The 20078-nt window shown below is 39.4% G+C and overlaps 2 protein-coding genes across 7 annotated transcripts; both read left to right on the top strand.

The window, feature by feature from the left end:
• Window positions 1-3134: 3134 nt before the first annotated feature.
• gpr1 (G protein-coupled receptor 1) lies at window positions 3135-6978 on the top strand. Of its 4 annotated transcripts, XM_020054996.3 has the most exons (4): window positions 3136-3567; window positions 3821-3918; window positions 4037-4120; window positions 4551-6978. In XM_020054996.3, exon 4 carries the CDS (start codon window positions 4579-4581, stop codon window positions 5662-5664), a length of 1086 nt encoding a protein of 361 aa, XP_019910555.1. In that variant the 5' UTR covers window positions 3136-3567; window positions 3821-3918; window positions 4037-4120; window positions 4551-4578; the 3' UTR covers window positions 5665-6978. The 4 variants fall into 4 exon arrangements, with proteins under 4 accessions (XP_010893232.1, XP_019910555.1, XP_010893233.1 ...); XM_010894931.4 differs by lacking the exon at window positions 3821-3918; XM_010894929.5 differs by having other exon boundaries at window positions 3821-4120.
• Window positions 6979-7986: 1008 nt separating this feature from the next.
• On the top strand, window positions 7987-20075 carry LOC105024759 (NADH-ubiquinone oxidoreductase 75 kDa subunit, mitochondrial). 3 transcript variants are annotated; one of them, XM_010894925.5, is made up of 19 exons: window positions 7987-8133; window positions 9840-9919; window positions 11692-11795; window positions 11919-12026; window positions 12409-12485; window positions 12594-12675; window positions 12811-12941; window positions 13074-13259; window positions 13358-13492; window positions 13603-13717; window positions 14437-14582; window positions 15695-15823; window positions 16040-16169; window positions 16264-16424; window positions 16540-16694; window positions 16820-16995; window positions 19035-19169; window positions 19280-19352; window positions 19432-20075. In XM_010894925.5, the coding sequence occupies exons 2-19, from the start codon at window positions 9841-9843 to the stop codon at window positions 19521-19523; spliced, it is 2214 nt and encodes a 737-aa protein (XP_010893227.2). In that variant the 5' UTR covers window positions 7987-8133; window position 9840; the 3' UTR covers window positions 19524-20075. The 3 variants fall into 3 exon arrangements, with proteins under 3 accessions (XP_010893227.2, XP_019910553.2, XP_010893229.2); XM_020054994.3 differs by having other exon boundaries at window positions 9837-9919; XM_010894927.4 differs by lacking the exon at window positions 7987-8133 and adding an exon at window positions 12100-12175 and having other exon boundaries at window positions 11919-11930.
• Window positions 20076-20078: the final 3 nt, after the last annotated feature.

Here is a 20078-nt window from a genome sequence, read left to right as displayed (position 1 = left end):
CTGAGCCTTCTCCTGGAGGATAGTTTGGCAGGAATACTCATGGATGTCTGCCTGGCACAACTGGCAGGCCACTTCATCAAATCCGTGAGTGAGTGAGTCTCTCTCTCTTTCTCTCTCTGGACCTGACAGATTCTCCCTCAGGGCTAAATGGACCGGAGTGGGATGGTGAGTTTGGGTCAGTTGGCAAAGATAAAGAGACAGGCCTGTTAAGTTATCTCACAGAGTAAGAGGGTCAAAGAGTGAGTCACATTTCATACAAATTGCTTCTTTTAGGGATTTCATTTAATCAATCCAAAAACACCTATATATGCTTTGGATTTTGCATAAATTCTCAAATCTGAACAAGATGATGAGTAGCATATGCTTAGTGTGAGATAAGAGACTACACTTATTGAGATACCATTCAAGAGACAATTGAATTCTGTTCTTTGACTGTTCCCGGATACGTTATTAACAAAAGTAACCACTATATGTAATGGCTGGATTCTTACATTAGTTATTGTGAAACAACGATAATGCAATATCAACAATAATGCAATATCAAGGATTTCTGAAGACCTGGGTTGGACTTCCTGACTCTTATGTGTTATTGATTAGACTTGCTCTGTAACCATCATTGAGGTTCTCCGATATGATGTGAACACCCACATACCCTATAGTCAAAGATTTGTTTAACTAGACCAACATATTCCACAAGCGTTTTTTTTTCCGTTGAAGCAGAGTGGACCGAAAAATAGCTAAAAGCATGTGCGCTATATTATTGTGCTGGGGGACTGGGATCAGTCTGTCCTGTCTTAAGTCACAATTGTTTAGGTTGCATTAATTTATGTGACGGGGGACAAGGGTCCGTCTGAAAATGTATGCTCAGGTGTCCCTTTGAATCCAAGAAATGCTTCCTGTTGTCCTGTTTAACTATAGAAGGAATAGGGCCACGCCTCAGGACTGCCTAGCTGAAATGACTCGTGGCAGTCCCTGTCTAAAGTCCCCCTGGTTGTGCTGCAGATCAACTGCTTGCTCCTTGGGTTTCCTCCCGTGGGGAAAAGAAAGGGCGATCTGACGCTTCGGATGTATACTTTACATCTGCTGGGCTATCTGCCTTCCTGTCTGGTTACATATTTTATGTCATTTTATAGTTTTATTGATAAAAGACAGAAAGTGGGAAATAGAGGATGGAGTCTGCTTAAACAGCAACCGGCTGGAGTTTAAACTATGCTGCAGAGGTGTCTCCCTAGAGTTAAAAGACTGTCAACATCACTCTGCATTTGTAAATTTTGATAGTTGCTTCAAAATGTGCACATTTTAAGGCAACATATCACTTCTATATGAAACATTTAAATCAGTCAAACCCTTCCACAATTTTTATTTTTTATTTAAATGTCTTTCAAAAAATGGTATTAGATTGAGAGGATAACTTGGAAGGCTTTCATACATGCTCAAACAACTCTAGTCACTCATGTACAATTTAAGATCTTACATACACTACAGAGTTGGGTAGGTTACTTTTAAATGTTATCCGTTACAGTTACAATTTACCTGTCCACATTTTTTAATCAGTAACGTAACTTTTTGATTACTCAAACTCAGTAACGTAATGTGATTACTTAGAATTACTTTAAGATTACTTTCATATTAAGAGGCATTGGGAAAAAATAGGAATAGCCTATAACCAATTGAACAACTTTTGCGGGATCAATCAATGTTAGAGTTTACATAGCTGGCCAAAAACGGAATTTGCATTTTACCTTATGGGTTATTTACAGTGCCTTTGGAAAGTGTTTCTAAACCATTGCTTTCTACTTCAATATGATTGGGCTACATCTCTACATTACACGCTAAAGGTCTTTCAGATATTCAGTCATTGCTTCAAAACATTGTTGAAAAATAAATGGCAATTTCTCAAAAAGGGTATTGACGTTGTTGTATATAAATATCGAGATATACGTGGCTTTTCGTGCGTACTCCCCAACTCTGATAGACTCTGATAGACTATGTTACTCAAACCTACTCAAGTCTTCGAGGCAAATCTGACGTGAAAGCAGAAATTAATGTGATTGGTTCACTCAGTGGAGCTTACATTTTAACTCTTAAATTAAGAAGTTTAAGGTAAATTCGAAAACGTTTAAGGAAATCATTAAAAACGTCCTGTGTAGAAGCCTATCTTTGAGGAATATTAAACAATGACATGACTTGTGTCCTCCTCTTCACTTATGAAATGAAACTGGAAAAGTATTAAGACCATGGCAAAATGCCGCGATTATTACCTCCGAATCCTAATGCTGTGTATACAGATTAGGATAGGGACAAGCACTAGCATTGGTAAAATTTAAATGTAGAGCATTTGCCTGTTCCAAACACTATCTCAGCCCTCTCCATTATGTAAACCAATCTTACTAATTTCTGCCTTCAAACACATGTTTGAGTACCAATGTGTCACATTTGAGAGGGCTTTGAAGTCAATTATTGATTTTATTTAAAATAATTTCTATTTTTATTTTAAAACCTTTATTTTGTTGTGTCAGTGATATATTTGGTTTTCCCTTGTTCAATTTCTGTTTTCCTTTGTGTGTATTTGCATAGCTGGTTCCTATATGACTCATTGTATGTTTAATATTTCTTTCTTTTTTCTCTTTCAGTCCTATGTTTTCTTTGAATTTCAGTATGCCTAGACTGACAGTGACAAACAAGCACAAACACACACACAAATATTAAGTAATGGTCATTTTTTTCAAAAGTACTATGTTCAAATGTCTCACTACTATGACTGACAGTAACTAATATACTTCACCCACATAATCCGTATTTAATAATTTTACATTTGACCCCAGGGTACATTATAATGTTACATTTCACTCCTTGTGTTTGTGACTAAACCATGCATTTTTTTTGCTACACATTCTAATAACAGACATGTAACTAGTTTGTATACAATTTTGAATCCATTGGCTCAAAAGAGCTTCAGGATATAGACAGAAATGTCCAAAATGTAACAACAATCCCCGGTCTCCCCTATGTGCACCATGCCAGAGGCAGACATTATTTCCTGTTTACTGTGATGATACTTACCGATATTACGCGTAACCCATCACTAAAACATTTGAGCTAATCCCCAAAATATAGTAGATCTGTATTGATGAGCAAATCGCCCGGTACCCGAGATGCATTTCTTTAGTAAAATTAATTTTAATTAAATTATATATAAATATAAGCTACTGAAGGTCAGTTGTATGACATTCGTTAAAATAAGGTGTGTTTTTATACCAGGTCCAAAAGTTTTCTTCATTCTGTAATTCTCAGAAGACGCGCCCACTTGGATACGATCGGACTTGAGTATTTATAACGGGCTTGTCTATGTTACTTGCTTGACTAGGGTAACCAAACGTGAACGCAACCTCAACATGAATACGAACAGACATGGAGTTTGAAATGTAAATTTTCTGTGAAATATTAGGATTTGAGTTGCCATAGAGGTAACTTAAAACTTCAACTTAACCACAAAAGTTTGTTTTCGTGGAACTCATTCGGACTTATTGGCAGGACAGAAATCCCACTTTCTTCAGCGACCGAAAGGTATGTAGATGCGGCTTCGGTGTCTGTTGGATAACGCACAGGAAAACGGAATTCGCTAAATGTCAGATGCATTTTTTATCGTTAATTTTCCTCAGTTTTATTTATGCAATATATCTGTAGTGTTATCTGTCGAATATGCCCGAGCATAAGTAACAAAGCCTGCTTCATCAGGGCACTTGTTTTCGTACACAAATATCTATATTTTTATGGGGCTACACATTTAAAACAAATGCGTTCTGTTTTTGTTTTTAAGGAACGTTTAAGGAACTGAGACAGTTTTCCTGACGATTTCCTGTGTTTATGTCACATGAGTTAACTGAGGCCCAGAAGAAACAAGCAGGAGACAAGCAGGTTCTAGTCATGATTTAGCCATGCCTGAATGTGTGTGTGAAGGGTGTGGGCACTCCACATCTTCTCTTTTCAGTTGGCTTAGTATGACCCGGTATTCCTGAACTATTATTCATCTCAGATTTGAAACAATTTGAGGAATTGCCACCAGGACACTAAGAAGAGCATTTGTGTGAAAGAAGTGTACAGGCATTATCAGCATTAGGTGAGAAGCAATGATTTAAAAAAAACATGGATTATTATGACAAAACAGTACCTCTGGTAACATGTTTTTAAATGTTGTTTTTGTACAGTTACATAGTAATTAACACAACTGTGTTAACACATGCTGCTTGTATACACGAGTAAAAGAGCGACTTCATGTGATGTGTTAATGTAAAACCTGTAAATGCATGTAAATGTAAACCTGTATGGTGAAGACACAGTGTCTATTCCAATTCTTCTAAAATTGAGAATGCTTTTCAGAACTTACAACAAGCATTTGACGACATTCAGAAACAATTTAATATACTGAAAGTTCTTCTGAATCCCAGAGAGACACGGTTCAGGCTTTTTAATAAACTTACTTTACTGAGAAATCTCGACATTTAACACATCTGTATGTTGCAAATTGTCATTGTTTTCTCTTTTTGCAGGACCTCTGCTTTCAAAGGTGTTGCAACAATGAACGAATACACAGAAGATTATGTAAATTACACCTATGATTATCAAGAGTATGGAGACTTTGAAGACCCTGAAGTCAGAAGTGAATACTCCCAAAAGATGACATTGCACATCATATCAGTAGTCATATACAGCATTTCCTTTGTGCTTGGTGTCACTGGAAATGGAGTAGTTATATGGGTGACTGCCTTTAAAAGCAAACGAACGGTGAACAGTATATGGTTGCTGAACCTGGCTATTGCAGACTTTGTGTTTGTTCTGTTTTTACCTTTCTCCATCGACTATGTGCTTCGAGATTTCCACTGGTCTTTTGGACTGGTCATGTGTAAGCTGAACTCATTTGTGTCTGTGGTGAACATGTATGCCAGCGTTTTCTTCCTCATGATACTCAGTCTAGACAGGTATGTTTCACTGGTCCACCTTAGCTGGTCTCAGAGGTGTCGCACTGTCAGGTGTGCCTGGATCACATGTGGCTGTGTGTGGGGGACATCTGCTCTACTGAGCCTCCCTACCCTGATATTTCGGGACATTATGCACATCCATGACAAGGTGGTGTGCTTCAATAACTTCAGTTTCCAGGATGAACATACAGCTGCTATGAGACACATCACGTTGGTGGCCATACGCACGACCGTGGGCTTCTTACTGCCCTTCAGTGCCATCTGCATGACAGGAATTCTCCTGGCAATCAAAGTCCACCAGTCTGATAGTCCTGTACGCATTTCCGGTTTCTCTAAAATAGTTTCAGCTGTAATTTTTGCCTTCTTTTTGTGCTGGGCACCGTTTCATACATTTAGTTTAATGGAGCTTTCCATTCATTCTTCACTGTACCTACACACAGTTCTAAAAACAGGCTTTCCGCTGGCTACGAGCTTAGCCTTTTTCAACAGCTGCATCAATCCCATCCTCTACATGCTGGTTGGCAAGAAGGTTCGCCAGCTCATGAAACGCTCGTGTCTTGACATCACAAAGAGTTCTCTGCGGGAGCTCAGTCAGTCCATCTCTGGAACTGAATCAGTGTCTATAGCAGACATCAATGCAGATGTAGGTCCACCAGAGGAGCCCACAGAATCATCCGCTGTATGATTGTAATGCAGTTGTTTCTAAACCCAGTTACCTAAAGCAGAAACTGACAAAATATGCCATTTTACCATTTAGAACTGGTCTAACCATTATTTAACCAGATGTTTTCAGTATTCTTCTTTGATGTAATTTGTAGTTGTTTCAGTTGGAGACTTCCAAGCAGGAATTACTCAGAGTGCCAAATCCTGTTGACTGTAAATTGCTCTCAGTGGAAAACCTGAGTGAAACTGTGTGCTAAAATTATAACTTGCACAAATAAAAATAATTCCAGGATTTGAAAAAGTAATCTGAACCTAATTATTCTCAGTTATTATATGGCTGGTGCGCACAATAAAGTTCTACTAGGCCTTCTTTTAAAATCTATTTACATTAGTCCTATAAATGATCTCTGTTTACATTGTATTTGCAGGTTATTTTTCAGTGTGGCATACATTTCCCTGTGAGGGAATTTGCAGTGTAAGCAATTTGTAAATTATATTATATTAAAGTTAAATGAATAACAATAAATCCAATCTCTCTTTATTGGTAGTGTGTAGCAATATGTATTGTGTCTGTATTGTCAGGATGCAGAAGTTTATTAGGCACCAGGAGTACTGCTATATAGAGTTGGGCAAATTCTCCAGGGAACTAACAGGATATTGCCTGTAACCTCTTTGACAATACACTTAGGAACAAATAAACATGCTACCCAAATAGGTGATCAAAGCAAAAGCCCACAAGATGTGTACACCTATCACTAATTCACTGTAGCAAGACTGTTGCCACCTTGCCACTCTCCACCACCATGGATGTGCATTTCCAATGTCATTCACTGTACATTAACTATAGCCTGAACTTTCTATTTGTTTCCAATGAAAATCTAGCTGTTCCTTGTTATTTCTTAGACTGACGCTGCAAAAAAAAAAATGTTTACCTTGAGTAATAAGATGCACATCTGTGACCATGGGACCATGGCCCGTGGAAGCAGCATTGTAATTATCTCCACCACCGTGTATTCAGCCATTATACCTTGTCACAATGTTTAGAAATGTGGGGTATTGACATTTGATTTAAAACTAAATTCAAAGAATGAAACTAGATTTGGATTCAGGTATTTACACGCATCGATAGGAAGAACAATGGTTTGAACTGTATTACTGAGACAGCCAAGGACACATTCTCTCCACCAGTGCAAATACTTTAACATACTAGATAGAATGTAGAAGTTTGGCTATACAAACTTACAACTGTGTAATAGATTTAAAAAAATGTATTTGTTTAAATGTGTATTTTGTTTAAGTTTATGGTAGCAAATGCATATATGTGTGCATCGCTTACCTTGAGAACACCTGTCACCAGGATGCATTATGGGAAGGAGGCAAACCCGCGGAGGCAGTGTGATACTTTGGGCAATGTTCTGCAGGGTAACCTTGGGTCCTGCCATTCATGTGGATGTTACTTTGATACGTACCACCTACCTAAGCATTGTTGGCATTGGCCTGAAGTATTATCCCTACCTAAGGTATTCCCTGATGACATTGGCCTCTTTCTGCAGGATAATGCTCCCTGCCACAAAGCAAAAATAGTTCAGGAACAATCTGAGGAACACAACAACGAGTTCAAGGTGTTGACTTGGCCTCCAATTTCCCCAGATCTCAATCCAATCGAGCATCTGAGGTTTGTGCTGGACAAACAAGTTCGATCCATGGAGGTCCCACCTCACAACTTACAGGAATTAAAGGATCTGCTGCTAACATCTTGGTGCCAGATACCACAGCACACCTTCAGAGGTCTAGTGGAGTCCATTCCCCAACGGGTCAGGGCCGTTTTGGCGGTCAAAAGGGGGACCTACACAATATTAGGTAGGTGGTCATAGTATTATGGCTGATCAGTGTATATATTATGAAATTATACATGTATATACAGTACACATACAGTACCAGTCAAAAGTTTGGACACACCGACACGCCTATGTATACCAACCTAACTTATCATAACAATGGATTGTCTCAAACGCATTAAGGAAATAAATTACACAAATTAACTTTTTACAAGGCACACCTGTTAATTGAAAAGCATTCCAGGACGCCTCATGAAGCTGGTTGAGCGAATGCAAAACGTGTGCCAAACTGTCATCAAGGCAGAATATATATCAAATCAAATTATTTTTAACACTTTTTGGGTTGTTACATGAGTCCGTGTTATTTCATAGTTTTGTTGTCTAATACTATTATTCTAAAATGTGGAAAATAGTCAAACTGAACAAATACCGTTGAATGATTACGTGTACCAACTTTTGACTGGTACTGGAATTATATAGTACATTTCAATATTTATGTTGCAATGTACTGATTAGATGGCAGCTTTAGTGGGGATTACCCACTGAGGTATATAGGGATTACCAAATCGTGATGCAGCTGAATAGACGAAGTGCGCAGTCAGTCATTGGGGTGCACTATTTACTGTAGGCGCCAGCGACGTCATAGTGGCAAGGTAAGAACAAACATTCACAGCTTTCGTGTACATGAATCTTAAAAGTAGAAGGGACATGTTTTATCTGAAGATGTATTGAAAACAATCATGACAAGTTCCATACCAAGCACCGCGAAAGGGGATTGTAAAAAGCTGTACTGTATTCGTTTGCTAACTCGTTAGCATAGCCTACAATGTTGTGATTGATTATGCTCATACATGGAAATTAATGGATCTTTGTTTTCATTGCAACACACTCTTGTTATTTTCGTTGTTTTAATTAATAGAGAACGGTAACTATTCTATGTCTGGTTTAATAAAAATGCGGGTAATTCACGTGTTTATTGCAGCCAGCTAGCTAACTACGTAACCGTATTCTTACCTAACTAGGAAGATATCGTAGGGGGTGTATTCATTCCTTCAAAACAACGTTTTTGTTTCGAAACGTTGCAAATGCAATATAATAGCTGGACGATTACCCCAAACGCTCTGTAAACGTTTTCGAGTTAAATTCCTAATTCCTAAAAGGAAGTTGTAGTTAAATCGCGCTTGAAATAAGAAACCTCGCGAACTTCAAGAGATGGTGGAGGTTGTAATATTTTTTTTTTTTACGTAGGTGTGTTGTCAAAAAATACTTCACTCAGTCGCAGATTGTAAATAACCATTTAAAAAATGTAAATATTAACGTCCATCTTCGGAACTAACAGGACTCAACTGATTTTTCATCATTAGGCTACATAAATTATTTCTGTGATCAAAACGTCTTGCATTAGATGGAAACTGAAAATGTGAAATGTTTACGCCTGGTCATAGATCTACAACCATATACATAGCTTATATAATTCTGTGCTCTTTGTAACTTTTACCTCAACAGGCATATGTATAATCTCTATGGACTTTAAATGCGACCCAGGGGTTTGAATTTGTTCCTCCTTATTTACAAAGTTGTTAAAAATCATATCTTCCCTGGTGGTGTGAGTAAGAAAGCTGTTATCTATCGTTTCTAATGAATTCATATGCATTCCATGACTTCACGAAAAACAACTGATTTATTTAATTTAACCCAATAATTATGCATTGTTGACCTAATTATTAAAAGTGATTCATTACACTATAAACAAAGTCAGTGAGTGCAGATCATGGCACTTCCGGTTGGGGGGGGTTTGTTATGATTTTAACGACTTTCTTAATGTTCGTTCCAATGTTATTCTTGTCTGTTATTTTTCACTGTATATATTTACTACTTTATTGCCTTAGAAATTTCAATGATGTCTTTTATTGTGATGAAGTAAATCTGAGTGATGCCAGCATAATATCCAGCTGCTGAAATAACGCTAATGAAGCCTCGAATGGCCATCACTAATTGCAGACGCCCAGGTGGTACTGTCCATAGAGATAACAAATGTGCCTGTGTTGACGAGAAGCATGTTTTGCCGAGCTTTTATGTGTTTCGCCTTAATTATCTTTTTTTTTTGGTCAGTCTATCTAATGTTCCGGAACTAATGGTTACAGTATCTAAATATCTTGCTCCTTTAGTTGCAGTCAGACCTATGCTTCTGGATGACAAATCATTTTTATATTTCTTGTATCTGTAATTGTGCTTCCATTTTAACATTAAGGGAAATATCTCAAAGAATGTGATTGCACCTATGAATAAAACATTTAATACTGTTGATGGGGAAAAAACGTTTTACTAGGCTTATGTGTGTGCTTTTCTTTTTCAGCAGTATGTTGCGTCTACCTGCTGTGAGTCGCGCTCTTTCAGGAGTGGCTCACTCTAAAGGGGGCATGGCAATCACTAACAATGGTAGGCCTTATACATTTACCAGCATTATTCAACCGATGTTATTACACCTGTAGGAGTAAGATGAGCACAGTTCTTATGGCACATGCCCATGGTGTGTGGATGATGTACTTATTGACCTGTTTGCTCCTTGTCTGGGTACCCAACCTCCTGGCCAAATGCTATGTTAGTTTCTTCTCTGCAAGAATAATGGATCTGAGTAGCGTTCAGTTGTTTTTTGTTTTTTTACTTGAAAAAACATCTATGTGTTTTATTTATTACATATTAAATGGTTGTTTTTCTTCTTGTGGAACTCAAGAGCAGTAATAAAACAAATAAAAAGCAAAAATAACGGGTTGTACAAAGTGCATATAACAGTTTTTACTCTTAAAGGGTCATGTCACATTAGCACAGCTAGGCTGCTTAAGGTACCCATTACTAATGCCAGCAGTGATACATTTGTATCATAAAAACACAATGTCTCAATGTAGAGTGAGTGAATTTGAGTTTCTACTTCCTCTATATTTGTCTGACCATTAAATACCACAAGTTCCAGACTTAATAGTGAACGTAGATCCGGACTCCCCAATAAAATGGCGAATGGGGACAACAATATTTTTTAGAAGACCAAAAATACCCTTTTAAACAATAGATATATTTCAAACACTAACTTTGATTATATCCCTGTGCTGTTCTGTGCCTGTCTGTATTAATTACAAGCCAATGCAGAAAAATGCTCTTTCTCGTTCCATTTGCTTGGTGCCACTGCCAGTAATGCATTCATAAGTAACTACAACAGGTCTCACTAGTAAACACCACATTAGTGTTTACTTTGCTTACAAAACATACCAACAAACAATAACATGAACACATTTACCAGCAGAAATTTCCTTCCATTAATTATTTGCTTTTGACAAGCTAATTTTGCAGTTACTTGGCAAAAATGCGAACATATGTTAACACACTTTAACTATAGAAAAAGGAAAGTTCATGCTTTCTCAGCTCTCCACTAAATGTGGTCATTCTATAAAGGATGTCACCATTTGTTTCAGTAATATCAAAGTTACCATGTTTAAAAATAGTAGGCATTGTGCAGATTGCTAGCAACAGATTATGCATTTCCATAGCAACAGTATTTAAAAAGACTAAAATCAATTGGCGTTTTAACTAAAATTATACATAAAAAGTCTAGGCTATACCCTCGCAATATATCCAGCTACAGTTAGCAAAACCATTAATCTTAACACATTTACCAGTAAAAATGACTAAGATATCATACTTTCTCAACCCACTAAATCTGTTTGTTCTATGAAGGACGCCACCGTTTCTTATACTAAATGTTCAAAGATTTGCTCAAATAACAGCAAATAATACATTATACAGTATGTTGCTGGCCACATCTTAATGGTTAATCCCACTGGAATTATTTTATAATAAGGCTCAAATCAATTACTGTTAAAACAACAGTAACTAGCCATATGTAAAGAGTAGAATATACAGCAAAAGATTTCATGTTTGAGTTGTCAGGCAATTCTGCCGGATTAACATCAGGATTACAGATTTCTCTTGAAGGAATAAGATTTTGTACCAGGCTGAGGCTGGAAGGGTGCAGATCTTCTGACCTCAGAGCAGGTGGTTCAGTGCGGTGGCCCTGGTATACTTCACATTTAACTGATTCACATTGCACAGTGTTACGGGATTAGCAAAGTCTATGTCGTTGTGTGAAATGCAAACCGTTAGATGGAGGGTGACATTAAGCATGCCGACGACGTGAGGTTTGTCATCTGTGCTCGCAGTTCGCACTGTAGCAACGGCAGCGCCCGCAGCTGTCAGTAACCTGGTGGAAGTGTTTGTGGATGGGAAGCCAGTTATGGTGGAACCAGGGACCACAGTCCTGCAGGTAGTCCTGGCTCTACTCACTATTTAATTATGGAATATACCCTTTTACACATTTTGTTTTTGTATATGCTAACTTTGGCGTTAAAGTTTGGCTTCTTAGAGTTTGTTAATGTGTTGTTTTTAGGCATGTGAAAAGGTAGGAGTACAGATTCCTCGCTTCTGTTACCATGAGCGCCTGTCAGTTGCAGGGAACTGTCGGATGTGTCTTGTGGAGATTGAGAAAGCTCAGAAGGTATGTGCTTATCCGTTATTGAAGGCTGGCATGGCTGGCATTTTCTTGTACCCCTGTTTATGATGTACACCAGGGTTCCCCAACTGGCCCACAGGCAGAACTTGGCCCCACAAGTAAAAGAAAAAAATAAAGAAAGGACATTAAAGACGGTAAAAGCACCAAGAAATCCACTCTGTTCCAAAGTATTTACACTCATAATAAAGATGTGATTGCAAAATGAAATCAGGGTTTTTATAAATATTATTATCTACTGAAGCTTTAATTATGCTTTGGTCCCTGTTCATCCACTCCATAAGAAATCCGTTTGGTGGATAACTCTAGGTATTGATCTTTGAGATACATTGTCTTGTTCCATTTTCACCACGTGCACATCTGTTTCCAGCCTGTGGCCGCATGTGCCATGCCAGTCATGAAGGGCTGGAACATTTTAACCGACTCCGACAAAACAAGAAAAGCTAGGTAGGTGTAATCACCTGAACTCCCATCATCCCTTTGATAAACTGTCTCTATGGATGTTTTCATTAGGTGTGTGTACTGCCTTATTCTTTTACACATGTCTTCTGGTAGAGAGGGTGTGATGGAGTTCCTGTTGGCCAATCATCCTTTAGACTGCCCAATCTGTGACCAGGGAGGAGAATGTGACCTTCAGGTGAAAAGAGACCCAGTTGTTTCCCAAAACGTCCAAGCTTCCTCTTTTTAGAGGTTTGTAATCATGTGGGTTTCGCGAGTGGGAGGCATTGGACTTCTAAAAGTGTGTGTTCGTGGTGTGCTGCTGACCTTGCAGGACCAGTCCATGCAGTTTGGCAGCGACCGGAGCCGCTTCTTGGAGAACAAGAGAGCTGTGGAGGACAAGAACATAGGCCCCCTCATCAAAACCATCATGACGCGCTGTATCCAGTGTACTCGCTGTGTCCGGTGAGCCGGCTCCGTTATCAGAACACTGGTCTGCCTTAAAAGCATTCACTACAGAAGACCATGCCTTATTACCAATCCCTCCCAAGGAAAACCCATGTCTTTCCGCTATATGTAACAATTTCCACTTTGCAGGTTTGCCAGTGAGATTGCAGGTGTGGAGGATCTGGGAACAACTGGCAGGGGCAACGACTTGCAAATCGGCACCTACGTGGAGAAGATGTTCATGTCCGAGCTGTCTGGGAATGTGATCGACATATGCCCGGTGGGGGCGCTGACGTCCAAGCCGTATGCCTTCACCTCCCGTCCCTGGGAGACCAGGTATGCGCTGCGCGGGGTCGTGCCCTCCGGCTCCGGGAGTAGAAGTTCAGCTTGTATGTTGATGTGGATGGTCAATCAACTGACCTCTGTCCTTGCAGAAAGACTGAGTCCATTGACGTGCTGGATGCTGTGGGCAGCAACATCGTGGTGAGCACCCGTGGTGGGGAGGTGATGAGGATTCTGCCTCGTCTCCACGAAGACATCAACGAGGAGTGGATCTCCGATAAGACCAGGTGAGCGATCTCTTGTCTGTTGTTACTCGCGCTGTTTCAACCAGTTTTTTTTACATTTTATTCATCCTGTCTGAATTAACACTGAATTTATTGTCCCCCCCTCGCGGCAGGTTTGCCTATGATGGCCTAAAGCGTCAGCGCCTCACTCAGCCCATGGTGAAGGATGCGTCTGGACAACTGGTGACCACAACGTGGGAAGACGCGTTGACGAGAGTGGCTGGGGTGGTATGTGATATATGGGACATATTGAAGGCTTCTGTTCACATACCTATGTTATATTAACTAAGAGGAACCATACACTATTTTCCCTTCGACCTGAGGTCTATACCTGAGGTATAGACCTCAGGTCTAAAATGGCTCCGGTCTAAAATGGCTTACCTCAGGTCTAAAATGGCTTCTGTAGCTACCTATCAGAGACTTTACATTGAGATACCATTAAGTCACATCTGTCTGACAGGTTAACTTGGCCAGCTGAGGGAGATTCTTAACGGCACATCCATTGTGCTTTAATATGTAGGATGATTTTACAACCGCATTGTAAAATAAAAACGTCAATGACAATGCTGGTCTCGTCAAGTAGTTATATTATCTAGTGCGTGAAGACAGTTCCAGGGTTTCGATGGCAGTACGTTTCTGCCACTCTTGTGGCTATTTTTTATTAAAGGAATGAACTCTCCACTATTGGTCCTCAAGTTAAACAATACTGTACATCCTGAAGTAGTTTAAATGTACATTAAACTATGGCTGTTATTAAAGTGTACACATCCATATGATTATAAGGCCCTGGCTATGCGTTTACATAGCTAAATACCATTTCTGTAACAACCAGAGCTGAAGCACAATCGGTTGTGATTCATGTGTTCCATTTTGATGTCCTTGTGGTTTGGCCTATTAAATGGTATGAAGACACGAGCAGCCTGTGAAGTCAGTATGTTCTTTCGCAGTTGCAAGGAGCTCAAGGTACCAGTATTGCAGCCATTGTAGGAGGGATGGTGGACGCAGAAGCTCTGATAGCGCTGAAAGACCTGCTGAACCGCTTCAATAGTGACAACTTGTGTACTGAGGAGATCTTCCCTATGGAAGGAGCTGGGTAAGGCAGGACTCAACCTGATGGGAAAACAGTGAGTAGCTGCTAGTAAGGAAAAGGCCTTGCGGCTGCGCACCTGAGCATGAGCATATTGTTGACATCGTTGGTGGATGACAAACTGGGTTTTAACTTCCCATTTTGAGCTGGATGTATAATGCACTGCACACATGTGCCTCATTTAGGAATAGGATCTCCATCATGCATAAGTTTGCCCCAAAATTCCAAGTTTGAAAGCAAGTGGTTTTGATGACATGGGCCACGTAACAGCACATAGTGTACATGAGAGTACGCAGTTTTCTTGAACCTGTTTTGACTCAACAGTGCTGCTTTTACAACAAGTCGCCATCACGGAATACACCTTTAAGTAGGCTGTTCATCAACTTATTACCCCTTTACTGACTGAAAATGTTCAGCTGTGCAAGCCACCTTATCCCCTGGGCTTCACTGGGGAGTGTATAGTCAGATATCTAACACGGAACTACAGTGATATTGATGGGGTTTAAATGCACTGACGCAGCAACTACATCCCATTTGTGGGATTAAAAGACTATTGATTAGATGATCATGTAAACCAAATCAAATTCACATAATAAAACTGTCAAGGCAAAAATCACATCTTGATCATTTGCAGTTTCTTTCCCCTATTGAGAAATAAATATGCATTGACTAATTGTAGAAAAGGTTACATGTTCAGCTGGATGATATTTTGTCACAACATTTCGGCCTCCTTTAATATTGTAAATGACATCAGTCATTAATAAGCAGTGTTGATCTAAAATGACTATTTGCTGGAAAAACCCTGTTTGCAGCATCCTTTGTTGCAGGCTTCTACACCCACTCACCGTCTGTCTGGGCTAGTTCTAGGGCTCTCTCCTCAGTCTCTCAGCTGTGGTGCTTGGTGGTGGAAACACGTCAGTGGCCTCATTGTAAAAATGGCCCTGTCTTTAATATAACTGCAGAAGTGATGTGCACATTTCTGCTAAATCGGAAATAAACAATGGCTCATCAAAAGACAGACGGCTAGACCGTCCTACTGACAAGTTGTCTCCGGGACAGTATATTTTCTTTTTACATTGAATTTTGACAAACATTGATTTGGTAACTATTTCCTATAGATCTGACCTGCGCTCAAACTACCTACTGAATTCCCGCATCGCTGGTATTGAAGAAGCTGATTTGCTGCTCCTCGTTGGCACAAACCCACGCTATGAGGCGCCGCTTTTCAATGCACGCATCAGGAAGAGGTATACCTGGGAGATCAGGGGCTGAATTTGAATTTACGTCCTGTCAGAAATCACAGGCATCTCTATTTGCATGTTAATTACTTGTAGCAGTGTGATGCTTCCAGCTCTTGATTTACACTCTGTCTTCTAATTGGAAAGCATAAATCTGGAAGGTTTGTCCCCATCATTGAAAAGACTAATAGGATTTAATCACGCTTCATTTTGTACGACTGGTAGTTGGCTTCACAACGAGCTGCAGGTGGCCTTGGTGGGCCGCCAGGTGGACCTGACCTACACTTATGATCATCTGGGGGAGTCCGCTGAGGTCCTGCAGGAAATTGCTGCTGGGACCCACCCCTTCTCTACGGTAATCTTGTATTATTTACACATCTCTGGATATTCAGTCATTTTTGTCCTAAAGGATTTGCCAGATCAAAGCTGGTTTGACATTTGGTTCCTAGGTTCTTGCCAAGGCAAAGCGTCCTGTAGTGGTGTTGGGCAGTGCATCCCTGCAGAGAGATGATGGGGCCGCTATACACGCGGCAGTGTCCGCCATTGCCCAGAATGCCCGTGTCAGCAGTGGAGTAGGAGAAGGCTGGAAGGTTCTCAATGTTCTTCACCGGTAATAATGACACGCTTGCTCACACGTTTTAGATTGGTTTGTGTATTTTGTCAAATTATGTTATTGAAAGGCTGTACTAAAAATATCCCTTTTGTTAATCTATTACTGACTACAGGGTGGCCAGTCAAGTTGCTGCATTGGACCTTGGATACAAGCCAGGCGTGGATGTCATCAAGAAGAATCCACCCAAAGTACTGTTCCTCATTGGGGCAGATGCTAGCTGTATCACCCGCCAAGACCTGCCAATGGACAGCTTCATCATTTATCAGGGTCAGCTATATACTGCTACAACAGAGACCTAAAGCCATTGTTTTTTTTTAAGAAAAAGTAATGGCATTATGTTGTTTAGGTGAGTCTTGTGTCAGAATAGGTGTTTGTTTTAAATCATGACACAGGGCACCATGGAGATGCTGGGGCAACGATGGCTGATATAATTCTCCCTGGAGCAGCTTACACAGAGAAGTGTAGCACCTATGTGAACACTGAGGGCCGCGCCCAGCTGACCAGACTTGCTGTCACTGCTCCAGGCATGGCCAGGGAGGACTGGAAGATCATCCGTGCAATTTCTGAGGTACAGTGCAGTCCATTTTGGCAGCTTTATTTTGAGGGTATGTACAAGCCTGTTTCCAAAAAAGTTAGGACGCTGCATAAAATGCTAATAAAAACAGAATGCAATGATTCAAATAATTTATCCCTATATTTAATTAAAAATTGTACAAAGACAACATATGAAATGTTGAAACTGAGACATTTTATTGTTTTTGGAAAAATGCATGCCCATTTTGAATTTGATGCCAGCAACATGTTTCAAAATAGTTGCGACAGGGGCATGTTTACCACTGTGTTGCATCACCTCTTCTTTTAAAAATACTCGAAGCTTTTGGGAACTGAGACCAATTGCTTTAATTTTGAAAGCGAAATGTATTCCCATTCTTGCTTGATATAGGATTTCAGCTGCTCAACAGTTTTTTTCATTTCATAATGTATCAAATGTTTTCAGTGGTTGAAAGGTCTGGACTGCAGACAGGCCAGTTTATCACCTGGACTATTTTACTACGGAGCCATGCAGTTGTAATAAGTGTACAATGTGGTTTGGCATCGTCTTGCTGAAATAAGCAAGGCCTTCCCTGAAAAAGACGTTGTCTGGATGGCAGCATATTTTGCTCCAAAACCTGTGTGGTGATAACAAGCCAGATGCTCCCTCTTCACTTTAGTCCAGTGGACGCGGCATCCATGATTCCCAAAAAACATTTCAAATGTTGAATCATCAGACGAAAGGACAGTTTTTCACTTCACCTCAGTCCATCTAAGATGATGACTGACTTGGTGAGTCAAGAACATTAAATTTTTTGGCCCTCAAACGTACTGCTAAAGCAACAAAGCCCTAGAAGGTTTATGTTCATTTTCCTGATGAAAGGTGAAGAGCCTGCCAATGAGTTTTCAGGCATTTGGTTGGATCTGAGCAAGTTATTAGTATTTCTCTGTACACTTCAGAATTTATCCTACCCCAGGTTACATTATCAATGAAGACAAGTGAGCCAGTTGCAGTGGCAGCCATAGATGCCTAAAACATAACACCCCTTCCAAGTTATTTGACAGATAAGTTGGTATGCCAGTTCTTTTTCTGTCTATACTTTCCCATTACCAAATAGTTAATTTCTCTTGTGTATGCACTAATGATGCAAACAAACACGGCTACTTAATAAAATCTGGTTGTGAAGCTAATTGTCTAAATACTTTTAGTACCTTTAAATGTTGGGACTATATACAAAACCTACTGTTATTTGTAATGGTTCATTCAATATGGATGAAAATGCCCTCAAATAAAGCTCAGTCTATGCTTAAACCTCATTGCCATTGTATAATTTTAAATCTGTAATACAGAGCCAAAATAACAAGCCTTGTGTCACTGTCCAAATACTTGTGAACTGTAATATGTTATGGGTTGACCAGACTTAGCAGTCAGTGAATGTGTTTTTCAGCAATTTCATAAATTCATTGAACCCATGATGTATCTGAAATCCGAAGCTGAATTTGCCTGTGTCAAAGAATATCTTTACTTGGCTGATTTAGTTGATAGCAGTTCTACAATTAGCGAGACCCATAAGGTCCACCATGAGGATTTTTTTATGTTGCTTTTTTATTTTTTTGAAAAACACTGGAATATTTTGTTCTTTGCCGCTAAATGAAATACCTGCACAAAACTTGATTTGCAGCATCTATTGGCAAAGGTTATTTTTCTATACATAGCCACTGTTGACAAAGACATTTTTGGTCACGGTCTGGCCCAAAAATACATAAACTCAATCATGGATATTTGTACATTCAGGTAAAAGTTGTGGTAGAACATTCATACCAACCACATGGTGGCACAATAATGGTATATCTCTTGATCTGTATGACTTTTGATCTTATTAAATTTGGCTTACATGCTCGGGGATGTGAATTTCACCAACCCACATGATATCAGGCCCCGCTGGCCTTATTTTGAATATAATTAGCTCAATGATGTACCTTGTAATCAAGATCAAAATGAAGTTATTGAACCAGGGGACAGTGCACCATTTTAGGGGGACAACCTGTTGACAGTTGTTTTGTTTGTTCTTAAAGCTTGCTGGAGTTACACTGCCTTATGACAGTATTGATGAGGTCCGGGACAGATTGGCAGAGATTTCTCCCAACTTGGTGCGCTATGATGATGTTGAGGAAGCTAACTACTTTCAGCAAGCAAATGAACTGGCCAAGGTCAGCTGTAACATTGCAGTACACCCACACAAACAATTTTCTTACTTGGCGCTCCCTAAATAATATTGTGAATGTGTCAATGAACTAATAATTTCTGTCTCCTACCGTAGGCTGTTAATCAGACTGTCCTCTCAGAGCCTCTGGTACCTCCGCAGCTCACTGTCCAAGACTTTTACATGACAGGTGAGACTGGGCTACTGATTCATTGTATGTTTTTTATTATTTTGTGAGTATTATGTTAAAATCTCTTTGTTGTCCACAGATTCAATAAGCAGAGCCTCCCAGACAATGGCCAAGTGTGTCAAGGCTGTGACAGAAGGAGCCAAAGCTATAGAGGAGCCATCCATATGCTAAACGCTTGGTTTTCCTGGGTCATTTATCTCTCACTTACTTACTGAAATAACTCCTAGGCATACTTAATTTTATTTAAATGTGTGTGTATATGTTACTGGGTCATTGTACCATATAACATTAATTTAAAAAACTTTAAGGAAAGCATTAATGTATTCTGTGAAGTCAAAGTGATAAATGTAGTACCTATCCAATTCAATGGTATAAAAAATGGTAGCCTATAAATACACATTCATAGATACAATTGTTATGCAGTGAAGTTTTTAATATTGTATTAGATTCCTGTACAGGTCTCACTATATGCTAAACTTTCAGTATGATATATGCAAAATGTCCTACCCAATGCAGAAATCCCTCATCACCTTAATGACCAAATGCAGTGCAGGCAACTTTCAGTCTCCCAGCTGACACCAGCATAAATAGTTTATTACTTGTATGTATGTATTACCAAACCACTGTGAATTGTGTAAATATCATATTTTCCCTAATGACTATACACTGCTTTGTAGATTATGTATAAAAGAATAAATTAAATAAATATTTTTTTTCCCTGTAGTA

The sequence above is a fragment of the Esox lucius genome, chromosome 16, assembly GCF_011004845.1.
Source record: "Esox lucius isolate fEsoLuc1 chromosome 16, fEsoLuc1.pri, whole genome shotgun sequence".
In the NCBI taxonomy this organism is placed as follows: Eukaryota; Metazoa; Chordata; class Actinopteri; order Esociformes; family Esocidae; genus Esox; species Esox lucius.
This window is presented reverse-complemented; position numbering and strand designations above follow the sequence as displayed.

Bases quoted from the DNA above. Each gene is read 5' to 3' on its own strand.
- gpr1 (XM_010894930.4), top strand. From the start codon at position 4,579: ATGAACGAATACACAGAAGATTATGTAAATTACACCTATGATTATCAA.
- LOC105024759 (XM_010894925.5), top strand. From the start codon at position 9,841: ATGTTGCGTCTACCTGCTGTGAGTCGCGCTCTTTCAGGAGTGGCTCAC. The intron at 13,260-13,357 runs GTATGCGCTGCG...CTGTCCTTGCAG, and splicing joins TCCCGTCCCTGGGAGACCAG to AAAGACTGAGTCCATTGACG. The intron at 16,996-19,034 runs GTACAGTGCAGT...TTGTTCTTAAAG, and splicing joins TCATCCGTGCAATTTCTGAG to CTTGCTGGAGTTACACTGCC.